At 37.0% G+C, this 14818-nt stretch overlaps 1 protein-coding gene across 3 annotated transcripts in view; it reads right to left on the bottom strand.

The window, feature by feature from the left end:
• The window catches only part of ano1a (anoctamin 1, calcium activated chloride channel a), a 44900-nt gene that overhangs the window by 28706 nt on the left and 1376 nt on the right, over positions 1-14818 (bottom strand). Inside the window, exon 1 of one of the 3 annotated variants that reach the window (XM_053238215.1) lies at positions 4186-4506. The exons of 1 other annotated variant lie outside the window; for it this stretch is intronic. Coding sequence is in view for 1 of the 2 variants with exons in the window: in XM_053238214.1 (XP_053094189.1) it covers positions 2692-2746 (55 nt within the window). In the remaining variant the exon portion in view is untranslated. Of the gene's footprint in view, positions 1-2691; positions 3069-4185; positions 4507-14818 lie in introns of those variants that run through there. One more of the 3 variants, XM_053238214.1, reaches the window with a different exon arrangement.

The following is a 14818-nucleotide window of genomic DNA, read 5'->3' as shown; positions in this document are numbered from 1 at the left end:
ACGCAGGACTCTGGAGCTGTGAGGCAGTAAAGCTACCCACTGCACCACTATGCCGAGAACACAACCCGCTGCACCATCATGCCTCCCCCATTACTGATTAATCCTTTTTAAAAGCATTAAACATTACATTTTTCTCTTTCAGAGATCATAATAGGCATCTCTGATTTCCCTTTCATTATAACTAGACCCTTGTCCAATGTTATTCAGTGCAATAAAGAGAGGATGCGAGTGGCTTTAAATACTGAGAGCTTTTATTTAAATTTATTATGATGTATAATGTTGTCTTAAAGCTTCCAAATTTGATTCTAGTGGATTTCTAAACTCCAGTAATGTGCTGGAGTTAAACGCTCTGGCTTTGGCTAAATCAGTGTAAACTGGCAATTCATTCTACTCCCTGAAACTTACAGTTGGAATTAGAAAATCAATTTACAATTGATTTTTGTCCTTCAAAATATTTCAGGTTTATTCTAGAGGCATGATTCAGTGCCACAGTACAGTTTTAATCCAATAAAAGAGCAACCAACAACCAGAAAGTTTGGTTCCTTTAAAACTCTGCCAAATGTGTCATGGAGAAAGCAAGGTATGCTGCAGACACCTTAGAACAGAGAAATTATTGACGTCAATCACAGTTGGGTGTGCCAGCCACAGTAAAGCTCAGCTGGAGGAAATGCATTGTTTTTGTTTTTGTCTTTCTACATATAACTACAAGTTTGATTCATTGTTAATGTGGAAGGCCCATGTCTAAAAATATGATGCAGTATATTTACCTAGGACAATGATCTAGCAACAATAAGTAGAAATATAAAAACACACAATATAGACGCATAATATACTTGTACACTTCTTAAAGCTGACGTTTGTTGTTTGGTATCCGAAGGGCTGTGCCAACAGGAAGTAAAAACAAATTTGTGTGTGTAGTTCATTCAGTAGGTAATCAAATACCAGACATGAACAATTAACAATACAAAGCCAAACTTGATCTGATAAAATAAGCCCTAAGGTCTATTAATTTATTATTTATTATTGAATTACTATTACTATATAAGAAATAAAACATGCCCGGGTGTGCCGTTATAGGAATATTAACAACAATGGCGTGGTGTCATCCGTCCCAACGTCTCAAGTGTTTTACTTCAGCAATTTGTCAACAATTGCTTTTTTTTTTTTTTTTTTTAATTTATTAATGACTAACACCTTGTACATTTCAACCAATTATAATTAGAATGTAATATTATGGAATGTTATAGCTTTACCAGCATCTCTTTTTTCTCTCTCATGAAGTTAAATAAGACACAAATAAAAACCACAAAGTCCTGAAGTCTTTCACATGGCAGAAAAAGTTACTGTTACAAAGTAACACTGGTGTGACACTGGAGACTCCTTCCATGAATGTTACATAAATATCTAAAAGTGTAATTTACTTCAAAATAAAGCATCTAAAATGATAAGTCCTAAAGTATATTTGTTTATTATTAAAAATGTCTGACTATGTTAAATTCTAGTAGTATGTATTAATAGTAAGTGTACTGTATGCTGCAGAGAAAATCATTAACACCTAACTCTTTCAGTCTGGCATTCAGCTGTGGAATTTAGGCCACTGGGTAATAATTTCAATCAGGTGTATCACTTCAGATCATTAACCAGCAGCAGGGGATAAGATGGGCTTTTCATTTCTTCACTATTTGATCTGGATATCCCTGTACTGACTGGCATTCAGGGCTGAAGTGGAGAACCTAATAGCGCTCGGAGCGCACGTATAGTACGCTTTTAATGTGTAGGGTTGCCAGATTTCCCGTTTTTAAACCAGTTTTCCTCCACTGTAACTAGTCCAAGCTGTCTTTTAAATGTCTATTTTTTTTTTAAATTAAGCCTATTTTACAAAATCATTGCTCCTATCTTGTCCTGGTCAGAAAAGGCAGCTTAGTGTTTTCCTCAATCTACAAAACAATACAAATCCCCCTCCCAGGTCTAATTATGTACTTTATATCCGCATGTGACATTTGAATGTGGATTTCAATGGCGTTATCTGGAGAGAGATACATACTAAAGATACAAATGACCTGCTCTTGAGGGTTCAAACCTCAGCAGAAAGCGTTTGAAAGGTATCCTGGTGTCTTTTTCCCCCTCAGAGGAGCTGTTTAGACCAATCTGGCAACACTGGTAACGAGGGAATCCCTCGAACTCCTGTGTATCGCCTGCGCAATGAAACACGCTCTGAGGATTTGTGCGCTCTTTGCAGTCACGCGTTATTCTTTACGTGTAGTGACTCGTCCACAAATGCGCCTTTTCTTTACGTTAGAAACAGTGAGCTAATCTCGTAACCATGCTCTGAATGGTGCTGGAAACAGCTGATTATACTATCAACAGATTATCACGGACATACACCCAACACAAAGCCCCAGCATTGAACGAATGCTTGGAATGATGAACTAAGACCCAGTTAAACTCCTGAATTACTGGCTTTACGCACGAACATTGTTGGAGAATCTACACTGTATACTTCAACACTGTGTATGCACAAAATCCAGCACCCTGGCCATGCTTCAGAAAGCTTGAAACCATCATGAATGCATGCTCAGAGTGCAGATTGGTGAGGTCGTGTGCCCTGAGGCGACAACTTCAAACGTGCGTATTCTCCAAATAATAATAAAAAAAAGCAGAAAGGGACGGCGTGCACTGCGTTGAACTCACCCGACTGAACATCTCCACTCTCCCTGGCAGAATTTGCATCACCTTCAGCCTCCATCGAAGCGCACTAGTCAAATATTTTCATTAAAATGAATACAGAGCGTGCTTTTCAGACTTCAGTGAGGGAACGGCTGAGTGAGTGTGTCCAATCCTTTGCCAGGCTTCACCATCTGCCACTATCAGAGTGTCACAGGATGCTCACACACGCGTCTCTCACACACCGAGGCGGTGGGAAATGGGAATGGATGAGCAAAGCATTGGTCGATCCACCCACTAAATGTGGTTTTATACAACAGCTAAACATCACTTTGGACCACAATGAGCGCGTATACGAGCGCGAGGATGAAAAAAAAACAAATCAATAAAAAACGTCTCTCTCTCTCTCTCTCTCTCTCTCTCTCACACACACACACACACACAGCACCCGACCTGAAGTAAAACCTACAGCAAGATATCTCTCTCTCTCTCTCTCTCTTTTGGAGATTATTGCTCGCTAGGTTGCATTCAGGCTGTCACAAAGCATCAATCCGAATATAAAGCCTGTACACCATGCATGCAATAAATATACACATCCTAAATTCAGAAATGACCGACACTCCACTGATGCACAGATAGACTGTCTCCAAATGCGTGTGCGTGTGGATAAACATCATTTATCCATGCTTATTTCAAATGGTTATGTAAGCTGCTTAGTCAGACTGTGTAGTGCGTTGTGTAATGTCTTGGATTTTTTTTTTTTTTGCACTGTGCATTGCATTGCATTGCACATCTTATCTAGACAAACGTCTGTCTATTTGCATTCTGCGTTTGTTTTTTTTTTGTATCGTGCATGCTCAACTTTGCAGCTTTGGCTGCAACCCAAATTTCTCCTTGGATCTCAATTTCAATCAGGTATGTTCGAGTTTATTCCAATGTGCCATAATCTACATTATATACTTTTTTAATTTGCATTGTTGCATGTTTGTTTCACCCAAGTTTCCTAAAGAGAGCCTCTCTAAATCACTAGCTAAACCACTGTCTTTTATATATATATATATACTTAAAACCTTTTATATAAAATTTAATGCAATTCAAAAAGATTTTTATGCAACACTTTTTCTCAGAAATGCCAAATTCCACAAGAGGGAGCTGTGCACTAAATTCCCCATCAGCAATAAGTTTTTTTTTTAAAATGACCCAAGTTGGAGAGGTATTTTAACCATATTTTATTTCAACACCCTTGCTTTTGTGTGCACTCAAATCTGAGATTTTTATTTTTTTTTGTTATGGCAGTTGTGTTTGCTTTGCAGCTCGTGCCATTACAATTCTGAGCCCTTCACTATTACACTTCACTATTAGGCTAAAGCATACCTGTCTTTGTCAAACCGACATCTGCGTAAACCTGGTGATGAATTAAAGGGACAATGTAGAGAATGTCAGAGGCTGAGCTTCACCCCAATCACAGAAACATATATAAACAGGAGAAAGTGTAATGCAGAATAAGGGAATTTTGCTTACGTGTAGGTTAAAAGGAGGAAGGGTTTTCGTCGGGAATCTCCTGGTGTATCCGCGCCGTGCGCCGTGCGCCGTGTAACTTCTTGACTCTCAGGTGTGTGTGAGGGGAAAAAAAAAGAAAGCCTACCTGTTGTGCAGCTCGCTTAAAGCACGCCCTCCTGCTCATTAACGGAAATGCAAAATCCCAACAATACCAAACCCATACTGACAACAAACTAGGCTGAATTGTGCACCAGATGTTCACATGCGCCAGATGCAATGGTCACGTTTGCTTTTTGAAAAGTGACTTAACTTGAACACAAAACGAAACTCCACAAGAAACACCAGACATATTTCCCAGCTTTGAAATCATGTAGAGACTCGCTAAGCCTGCTTGGTGCATACCTGTAGCAGGCTGTGGCTGTAAACTCCTATCCCTGTTTTAGCAACGTGAAAACCAGATCTTTTCATCTAGAGCACAGTAGCAAGCACTGAAAATGGGTTTGAATTATGCCTTATTGTCCCTCCACCTCCAGAGAATATGTTTAAAATATGACCTTCACCTTGGTTGAATGTATTGGGATCATGGTTCAAGAAGTTCAATACCAAAAAAATAAAATAAATTATACAGATATATATATATATATATATATATATATATATAATTTTTAAATTATTGTACTCAAATATTAGCAGATGCAAACAAACATCCTAATTTTTATCTGCTAGACACTTCGCTTTTGAGTAAAAACTCATTTTCTCATTTCCCACAGTGCACAAGAATGCAGGTTCACTAGGAAAGGAAATCCCCCTTTAAGAGTTTCATCCTCCAGCTAAAAAAAATGTTGCAGTGATGGACAAAGTAATAATAATCCAGGATATATAACCTATGTAGGATAGGAATGTTGAGTCATTATAAAAATATTTTATATAGTTTGTTCACTGCTTTAGGAAGGTGGATAAGAAGGGGGTGTGGTTCAACATAAAACTACAGTCAAACCTGATACTTTGCCTAGGGGCTGAAAACTCATTTTCTCAATTTACACTCGTCCTCCACAGTAAACCAATACATGCCGGTTCACTGGGAATGGGAATCCCCTCCAAGAGTTTTTTCCTACAGATTCTTCGATTTATATATATATATATATATACACACACACACACAGAGAGTACTGTGCAAAAGTCTTAGGTAAGTGCGAAGAAACGCTGTAGAGCAATGATGCCTTCAAAAATAATTTTAAAAAATTAAATGTTTCTACATTTTAAAGCATACTATAAAGAGCAGTAAACAGTAATAAATGAAACAAATCAATATTTGGTGTGACAGCCTGTTGCTTTAAAAAAATAGTAGTCTCAGGTTCAGTGTGTGCAGTTTTATAAGGAAATGAGCTGTAAGTGTTACTGAGCATCTTGCAGAACCAGCCACAGTTCTTCTGGAGACTTTGACTGTTGCACTTGCTTCTTATTTCTGCAGCGAAACCCAGCAGCCTTCATTATGTTTTTTGTATGAAAAGTGGTCTCTTACGTAACATGCTGCTTTCCTTACTGACATACAAACATTGTTCTGTAACACTTAATTTTGTGCTGGAAAACTAATGTTTGGAAATCTATAATGTTTTTGTACAGACTCGATAATGTAGAAGTCACAAAATACAAATCCATAACAAAGATTGTACTAAAAAATATAGGGTGCCTAAGACTTTTGCATAGTACTGTATATATATATATATATATATATATATATATATATATATATATATATATATATATATATATATATATATATATATACACACACACACACACACACACACAGTACTGTGCAAAAGTCTATATACAGTTAGGTCTGGAAGTATTTGGACAATGACAGAGTTTTTGTGATTTTGCCTTTATACACCACCACAATGGATTTGAAATAAAACAATTAAGATGTGATCAAAGTGTAGACTTTCAGCTTTAATTTAAGAGGTTCCACAAAAATATGGCATTTACCATTTAGGAATTACAGCCATTTTAAACAAAGTACTTCCATTTTCAGGGGCTCAAAGGTATTTGGACAATTGACTGACAAGTTAATTGGCCAGGTGTGGTCCATTCCCTCTTTACTTCAAGACAAATGAAGCAGATAAAAGGTCTGGAGCCGATATCAGGTATTGAGTTGGCATTTGGCAGCTGTTCGACTGGAGCTACCAATATGAAGTCCAAGGAGATCTCAATGCAAGTGAAGGAGGCCATCATTAGGATGAAAAAAACTTTAAGAGTGGCCAAATCAACAATTTAGTATATTCTTAAAAGAAGGAATGTACTGGCGAGCTCAGCAACACCAAAAGGCCTGGAAGACCACGGAAGACAACTAAAGTGGATGATCACAGAATCCTTTCCTTGGTGAAGAAAAATCCCTTCACAACATCAAAAGAAGTCAAGAATACTCTGGAGAAGGTAGGCGTATCACTGTCGAAATCTACCATCAAGAGACGCCTTCATGAATGTAAATACAGAGCATTTACAACAAGGTGCAAACCACTGGTAACATTCAAGAACAGGAAAGCCAGATTAAACTTCAGCCAGAAAACATCTAAAAAGCCTCCCATGTTCTGGAATAAGATTCTTTGTACTGATGAAACCAAGATTAACTTGTACCAGAATGATGGGAAGAGAAAAGTATGGTGAAACAAAGGAACAGCTCATGATCCAAAGTATACCACATCATGTGTCAAACATGGTGGAGGCAGTGTTATGGCATGGGCATGTATGGCTGCCAATGGAATGGGCTCACTGGGGTTTATTGATGATGTGACTGCAGACAGAAGTATCAAGATGAATTCTGAGGTGTATAGGGCTATAATCTCTGCTCACATTCAGCCAAATGCTACAAAACTGATAGGATGCTGCTTCACAGTGCAGGTGGATAATGACCCTAAACATACTGCGAAAGCAACTCAAGACTTTTTGAAGGCAAAAAAAATGGAATATTCTTCAATGGCCAAGTCAGTTCCCTGATCTCAACCCAGTAGAGCATGCTTTTCACTTACTGAAGACAAGACTGAAGGCAGAAAGACATACAAACAAGCAGCACCTGAAGGTGGCTGCAGTGAAGACCTGGCAAAGCATCTCCAGGGAGGAAACTCAGTGGAAACTTGGTGATGTCCATGGGATCCAGACTTCAAGCAGTCACTGACTGCAAAGGATTTTCATCCAAGTATTAAAATTATGGTTATATTTACAAGTATGTCACTTTGTCCAAATACCTTTGAGCCCCTGAAAATGGAAGTACTTTGCTTAAAATGGCTGTAATTCCTAAATGGTAAATGCCATATTTTTGTGGAACCTCTTAAAATAAAGCTGAAAGTCTACACTTTGATCACATCTTGATTGTTCTATTTCAAATCCATTGTGGTGGTGTATAAAGGCAAAATCACAAAAACTCATTGTCATTGTCCAAATACTTCTGGACCTAACTGTGTATGTATGTATATATATGTACATATATATATATATATATATATAGAGAGAGAGAGAGAGAGAGAGAGAGAAAGAGAGCAGACAGCTCCTTCCAAATTTTGTAAATTGAACTGGAATTCAGCTACATCACATGTGCTTTGGGGTGCCAGTGCCATCTTGTGAACAATTCCTGTCATGGACTGATCACGACCTGTGCAGGTGTGTGTGAAGAATTAGTGACATGCCTTATCTGGCACGTCAGACAGACATTATTAATTACCCTAGGGTTTATTATTCACATGCTGTAATGCACCGTGAGGTGACATCCTCATTCCCTGTATGGGTAGGGGCAGTTGCTAAGATGTGGCCACACCCCCTGGCAACATGTTATTTGAGAGCATAGAGTAGTGTGGATTGTTTTGGGTGTTGGATATCTTGTATTTTTATTTATGTTTTTAGTGGTGCGTAAAGGTTTTCCATAAAATGGCTAATTATAAGCCTGCTTTTAAAATCATACACAGAATACAGGACTCTAAAGCCAGTTTTAGGCTATGCGATTTCAGCCTTTTAAGATTACTTGTCACTCTGTATAAAATGATCCCAGTAAAATGTTTTAGCCAAATTCTATAACAGACTGTGCAATAACATGTTCTCCATGTCAGAATATGTGACAGAGATCCTCTAATGATAGTGTTAATAAAGAGAAATATGTTTCAAAGTGAGCTTGAAATAATAAGGATATTTCTGTGTCTGTTAACATGATTTGTTTACATCTTGTCATTTCCATTAGCATATTTGTAGCTGCCCTGTGAATTTCATGTCATCCTATGCCATCCTCCTATTTGTGGCTTTTAGATGAAGGTCATAGGAGCAGTCACACTGATGTGTCATACTGTTGTACAATATTCCTCTGTGATGATAAAATCAGTCTGAAAAAACCTTAGCTCCATTTAACTTGCCATCTAACCTGACCAGTTTCCCAGTCCCTAGTGAAGAAGTGCATCGCCACAACATGATGCTGCCACCACCATGCTTCACTGTGGGGATTAATGTTCTTAAAATGATCATCAGTGTTGGGTTTCTGCCAAACATAGTGCTTTGTGCCAAAGCCAAAATGTTCAGTTTTGGTCTAATCAGACCAGAAACCCTTTTTCTACATGTTTGCTGAGTCTCCAATATGCCTTTTTAGCATACTCCAAATGCAATTTCATAAGGCTGACTTCTTTTTAATATATATTAGGTATGTTCTTTAACCAACTCTGTTGGCTTCCAGCAACACGTGTATTGAGATTTTGTAACACTTTGCACACAGTGGACTCCATTAATCTTATTATGTGACTGTGTATTTTTAGTAGGCTATAAACTCGAAAGTATTGTCTATTTATGTTCTAGGCTATTTATGTTATAGAGCTTATATTCTACTGGTGCTACTGGCTGCTGATGCATCATCAGATCGTGACACTGCTCACACTTCACATCTTCTGATAGGACCTTCAACAGGTCAACCAACTGAATTTATTAATCATCGTTTGCCCTTTCACACTGTGTGGCTCACAAGAAACTTACCATCTGATTTACATGATTTAGCCACAATTCAGATAATTGTTGACAACAGCAAAATCATGCCAAAATCATACAGTCTGGCTTACGACCTCTGTATGTATATTAAAGACCTTTAAATTTACTCTTCTCCAAAAAATTTGGATATGTTGCTGCAAATTTCCTAAGAATTTGACGTGGCAAATATTCTATCATCTATCATGCTATACAGTAAATGGGGGTGGGATGTCAACTGGTATTTCTGTATTGCCTTGCAAAATGAAAGACAAAATGTAATGCAAAATAATGGTGGTTTTTGTATTTCATAAGAATATTTGAAATCTTTTTGATCTTTTCACTTAAGTAGATAAGCTTGAAAGTCAAATCAAGTCAAACATCTGCTTAGGTTTACAAAAAGGACCAAGCTCATCAAACATTTCCTGTCGATTTTATTCAGCTCTTAAGTACATCAGCCATGTCATTTGAGGAAGACTAGCATTAACATAACATCCCACTTCCTAATGTTCTTTTTGTATTTAAAACAATAGAGTTCCCAATTTTTAACAACTCTCTAACAACATTATCTAATTATCTAACAGGTTTTCGTGTATCTATTCATAAAGTCAGCCACAGTTATGTACCTTGAGAACGTAGGATAAAAAAAAAATTGACCTGTTTTTTTTTTTTTTTTTTTTCCCCAAAGAAACCTAAAACTATAAAGGACACATCACACAATAGACACATCCAACAATGCTGTCTAAAAATGGCTGATGTAGTGAAAAGGCAATATGTGCCTTCACTGGTGTGGACTGACTGCACAGACTTGTAAAGAATTTGCACTAAACTCATCTATCAGAAGCTTTATTTGAAAGGCAAATTCGCTACACGAAGTGGAGTAGATAAAATATGCAGTGGATAAAGTCTATATTATAGTATGATTTAAGTAAAGATTTTTGAAAGGGGTCGAAAAGGCTAACAAACTACATATGAATGCACAAACACAATGAGGATATTTGGAGTGAGTTGTACTAAGTACACACTGTACAGAAGCGGAGATTTGTTTGCTGTTAAAGCTCCATTGTGCCTAGGGCGTTATTTGCCTCCGACATTGGCCACACCCAGCACAAGGTATTGTCACCTACGAGACCGGACCACTGACCTGACACTCCTCAAGGTCTTTGAGGACAGACCAGATTTTCATTTTCACTACACAAAACAGCATGTTAATAAAACACATCATATGATCTATGCAAAAATGATATGTAGTTCAAGTTAATGTGATAATGTGATATATACATAGTTGACAAAAAGCAAACTGTTGTATTGGTTCTTCGAAATAGACATTTTGCTGAAGTTATCTGAGGTTATCTGGTCTGCTAAAGGAACACATACATCATGTATATATTCTACACCGTGTAGGAGAAGCTGTTGTGTACAGAACGCCAAGCACAGGAACACAGGTTAGACAAGCTTCAGGAGGAATAAAGGGTCAGTTAAGTCCTAAATTTGTATTGTGCAATAAAAACAAATTAAGTTTTACAAGAAGCATGTTTAATTTTCCAATGTGGCCTTGGAAAGTATTTATACAGGTCAAAGTTTCAAACTGTTGGATTTTCTATCTTAGCATCAGATTGCTACATATTCATTTAGGTTTATAAACTTTCAATAATAATGTGTGGTGGTCTGGGACTGGGAAGTATTTGCCTTGATTATTTGCCTTGCATCTGGCACTACTGTCAGAGCACCAGAACAATTAGATTTGAGAATTTAACAGTGCTCGATTGTTCTAATATGTTATAGTTTCAATAGTAACAACTCCACATAAATGAATTAAAAGCATGTTACTTAAAGAGAAATTGATCATCAATTAATCATCAATTAATCACTGATATGGTGAAAGAGACATTTATTTAATATTTATGGAAGGAGTCTCCAGTGTCAGCGCTTTGTAACTGTTAGTAAGTTTTCCACCACAGGAAAGTCTTCAGACAGAAGAGTATTCCAGTTTCTCAGTAATATGACTAGGTGCGTTTTTTTTTTTTTTTTTTTTTACTTATTCACAAATAAATAAGGTGAGGCAATGACAGTTTATAACTATTATAAAGGGGATCACGGGAACTAACCTGTCTTGAGGAAGTTCCGTAACAGTGAATGCAAAAATATAATGGCTAAGAGATGCGATGAGTCATTCATTGACAAATGAAAAGTTGTAGACATTGGCAAACAGCTGTGGTATAAAAGAAACAAAACCCTTTATGACATGCTGCTATTGGAAAAGAATTGACTTGGGCTGGTACCTGTAACTCCTCTTCATGTCTGGCCACATCACCCTACTATGTCGTTGATAATTTAACTATTACAGCATGCCCCGTCATGTTTTATTCTTAACATACATAGAGTTTAATGAAGTGTATAATGCAGTGAAGTAAACTGAATCGCCGACCCAAGACTACCGCACTCTAAGACATTTCAAGTTGGTTAAGCTTAGAAATGAAAGTACACGAGCTGCCTTAAAAACACGAGTAAACTCAACTTGAAGATAACCTTTGTTTCAACTCAAAGCCAATTCAAGACAATGAATTCAGGTCAAGAAAATGGATTGCTTTAAGTTTCATTTTTGAAAACTTATAAACTTGAGTTCAATATCCAAAACTTGTCATGACTTGTCATTGGAGTTAAACAGAAGAAATACATTCACATAACTTAATGGAGCTATCATGTTTTACAGCGCATGGTTCAACCTTCCATCATAAGCCAAAGCCCCCTAACTGAGGCACTTTTTCTGTATCACTGTAAACCTCTGCACCTGCTTTATCACCAGCGCTGTCATACAACAGACCTTTTCTATTGGCTTGTGCTAGCGTGTGAAAAACTACTAAAAGCAATCAAATATGACATTCAGGAATGAAGTTCTGCAGTAGAATGTCAGAAAGTAAGCACAAAGATTTATTCTTTTAGATATTATCAGCTACAGTATGTACTATTCGAAAAAACTGAAAGAACTACCCGGTGAGACAGTCATCAGAAATGCCATCTCCTGTGATAGCATTCATCTTTTGTTTTCTAATACAAATACCTTTTTTCTTTTTTTTTTCCTTTTTTTTTTTGCAGTCCTACATGTAGTTGATACTAGTTACACACTCCCGGCATTATGAGTAATACACACAGCTCTCAAAAGCACCTGCTGAAGATTAAGTTCTTTACTCATTCAGTAAATATTACACTCCTGAGATACCTGAGCAAAGGTGTGAGCAGTAATTAAGCAAACATATAAGAATAAACCTGCTTGCCTGTGGCATTCAGTGACTGAAAGCAGGGTGGGAATTCATTTGCTTATGTCTTGCTCAGAAACGGGAGTGAATTTCAACCGAAAATGTCAACAAGAATGTTAAGTATATTCTTTGGATTATATTGAAGGTCGAATTAGACAGCAGCTCTACTTTTTCTCTATTAGTTACATGATTACTGATTTTGTCAGTCTGGTATAGCATTTAAAGACAAGACAGACTTACTTAATTTTCAATGTTTGTTATATACTTAACTTAGATTTTCTTAATTTTCAATTGTTCTTATTTGAGCTAAACTCAAAAAGTCATAAGAGGTCAGGATTCAGTTTTACAGATATTTTACGTAAACAGCTTGACAGTTGACAGTTTTTCTACTTAGTACCAACTAATAACCAAGAAAGATGGTTTTAGTTCTGCACAGTAGTAAATATTGATGTATAGCAATGTAGTGTGATAGCAGGATCTGACTTTTTGTAATTCAAGAAAAACCTTTTAAAAAATATTGCAAAAGAGGCATAACATTTATCTGTCTGGGAAACTTCTTGATAATTCCCCTCACAATACCCGTCTCATGGTTACCAACCTGTATCAACCATTTTCCAGGCAATCACTCTAACAGATCACGCTAAAATCGTTCTCGGTGCAGATGGACAGTAACGACGTTAATCCAGAGACTTTCACAATAAGCTGATTTGTTTTCGCGATGGCCAGAGGCATATCAGGCTATTTTGAAGACACAGATTGTGGACCGAGAGTAAAAGGAGACACCAGATCATTAAAGAAAATTAATGAAGATAAGTACCAGGCACTTATGGTACTGCTGGTGGTGGGACTGCTTGGAGCTCAAGGACTTCCTGTATATGGGTCAGGGAGCGCTTAGTAGATGTCAGTGAAAATGAATCCCGGGAGCAATATCATACCATCAGTGATATACTTGGCCATTTGTTTTATTTACTTGTATCCCTATTTTCTGGGAGCAACCATCCTTTCTAGAAATAATATAATAAAACAATCACACACCAGTTTTGTACTTGTGAATATGGAATATTTCAGACTAGTTAAAACCTGTTTTCATGAAGGCCATATCCCAGGTACCAAGCATTGGTGATTTGGTTGTTTGTAATACAGCATCAGATCTGGACCAGTTTGTAGATGCCACAATTTTGGCTTCTGCACAAGCTATACCATAAAAATTACAACATACAAGTCAATTCAGTTCAGTTCAGATGGACTGCCTCAAGTATGAGCTTGTTTACAGCACATGCTATAGTCATTGATACAAAATGGCATTTTCTCGTAGGGAAGATTTCAGATTTAATGGCATGTGACTGTAGACAACAAACAGAAACGTACGTTAGCAATCCTCACAAAATCCCAAAATGCACTAGATCCCAAAAAAATCATCAGTTCATGTCATAATTGACTGCAATATGTAAGGAATAAAACACTTAGGGACATGCTGTTATGGGAAAAGAATCAATGACGGGGTGGTGTGATGCATCCCGATGTAAAGCACAGTTATTGTTACCGTTCTGAAGTTGATTATTTCCCTATAATAGCATTTCCCAAAGTGTTTTAATCCTCTTATACCACAACAATTTGCCAACAATTACAATTTTTTAATTAATTGAAGAATGACATATCTACTTTTTATCCATTTATAGTTACAGTTACTGCTGTGAAATTCTGCATCACTTATCACTTACGTTATATCAGCTATGAACTGTCATTCTCTCACAAGTCTCTCTTTCTTCATTCTCTTGAAGGTGGTCACGTTAGAGAGAAACCGTAAAGCTTGCTATCCTGAAGTCTTTCCTGTGTCAGAAAACTTTACAGCTTTACCTCTGACTGCTATAAAGCACTGACACTGGAGACTCCTTCCATAAGTACAATAAACATCTACATAAACGTCGCTTCCTTTTTTTTTTTTTTTTTAAATCAGTTCATGTACAGTGTCCACCATATATGTCCCTGCACAAGTTGTTACTATAGAAATGATAACATATTATAATGGATGCATTAGTATAAACATTGAAGCTGAATCTACTGTCAGAGCTGTTGTTATAGAAACACCTTATGGCCAATGAGAATCAAGCATTCAACCGTGATGCAGTATTAAAAAAAATTAAGTTTATTACAGCCTAGTGTATGTCACAAATTGGGCATACATGGTTCCTGTACTCAGGAATGCATTCATTAATTTGTGGTCTGAAGCAGCACATTAGCATGCAGCGATAAATAGTTGAATTAATAAATTACTATTAACTAACCAGTTGGAATAGAAACATTGTCTTAATTTGAAATAATGAAATTGAACTTAAAGCCATCTTTTTGGTGAGAGATGCAGATCACAGTACTGTCTAGGAAAAAGGCTATATAATCAGTTTTTT

This window comes from Pangasianodon hypophthalmus, chromosome 11, assembly GCF_027358585.1.
Source record: "Pangasianodon hypophthalmus isolate fPanHyp1 chromosome 11, fPanHyp1.pri, whole genome shotgun sequence".
NCBI classification, from domain to species: domain Eukaryota; kingdom Metazoa; phylum Chordata; class Actinopteri; order Siluriformes; family Pangasiidae; genus Pangasianodon; species Pangasianodon hypophthalmus.
This window is presented reverse-complemented; position numbering and strand designations above follow the sequence as displayed.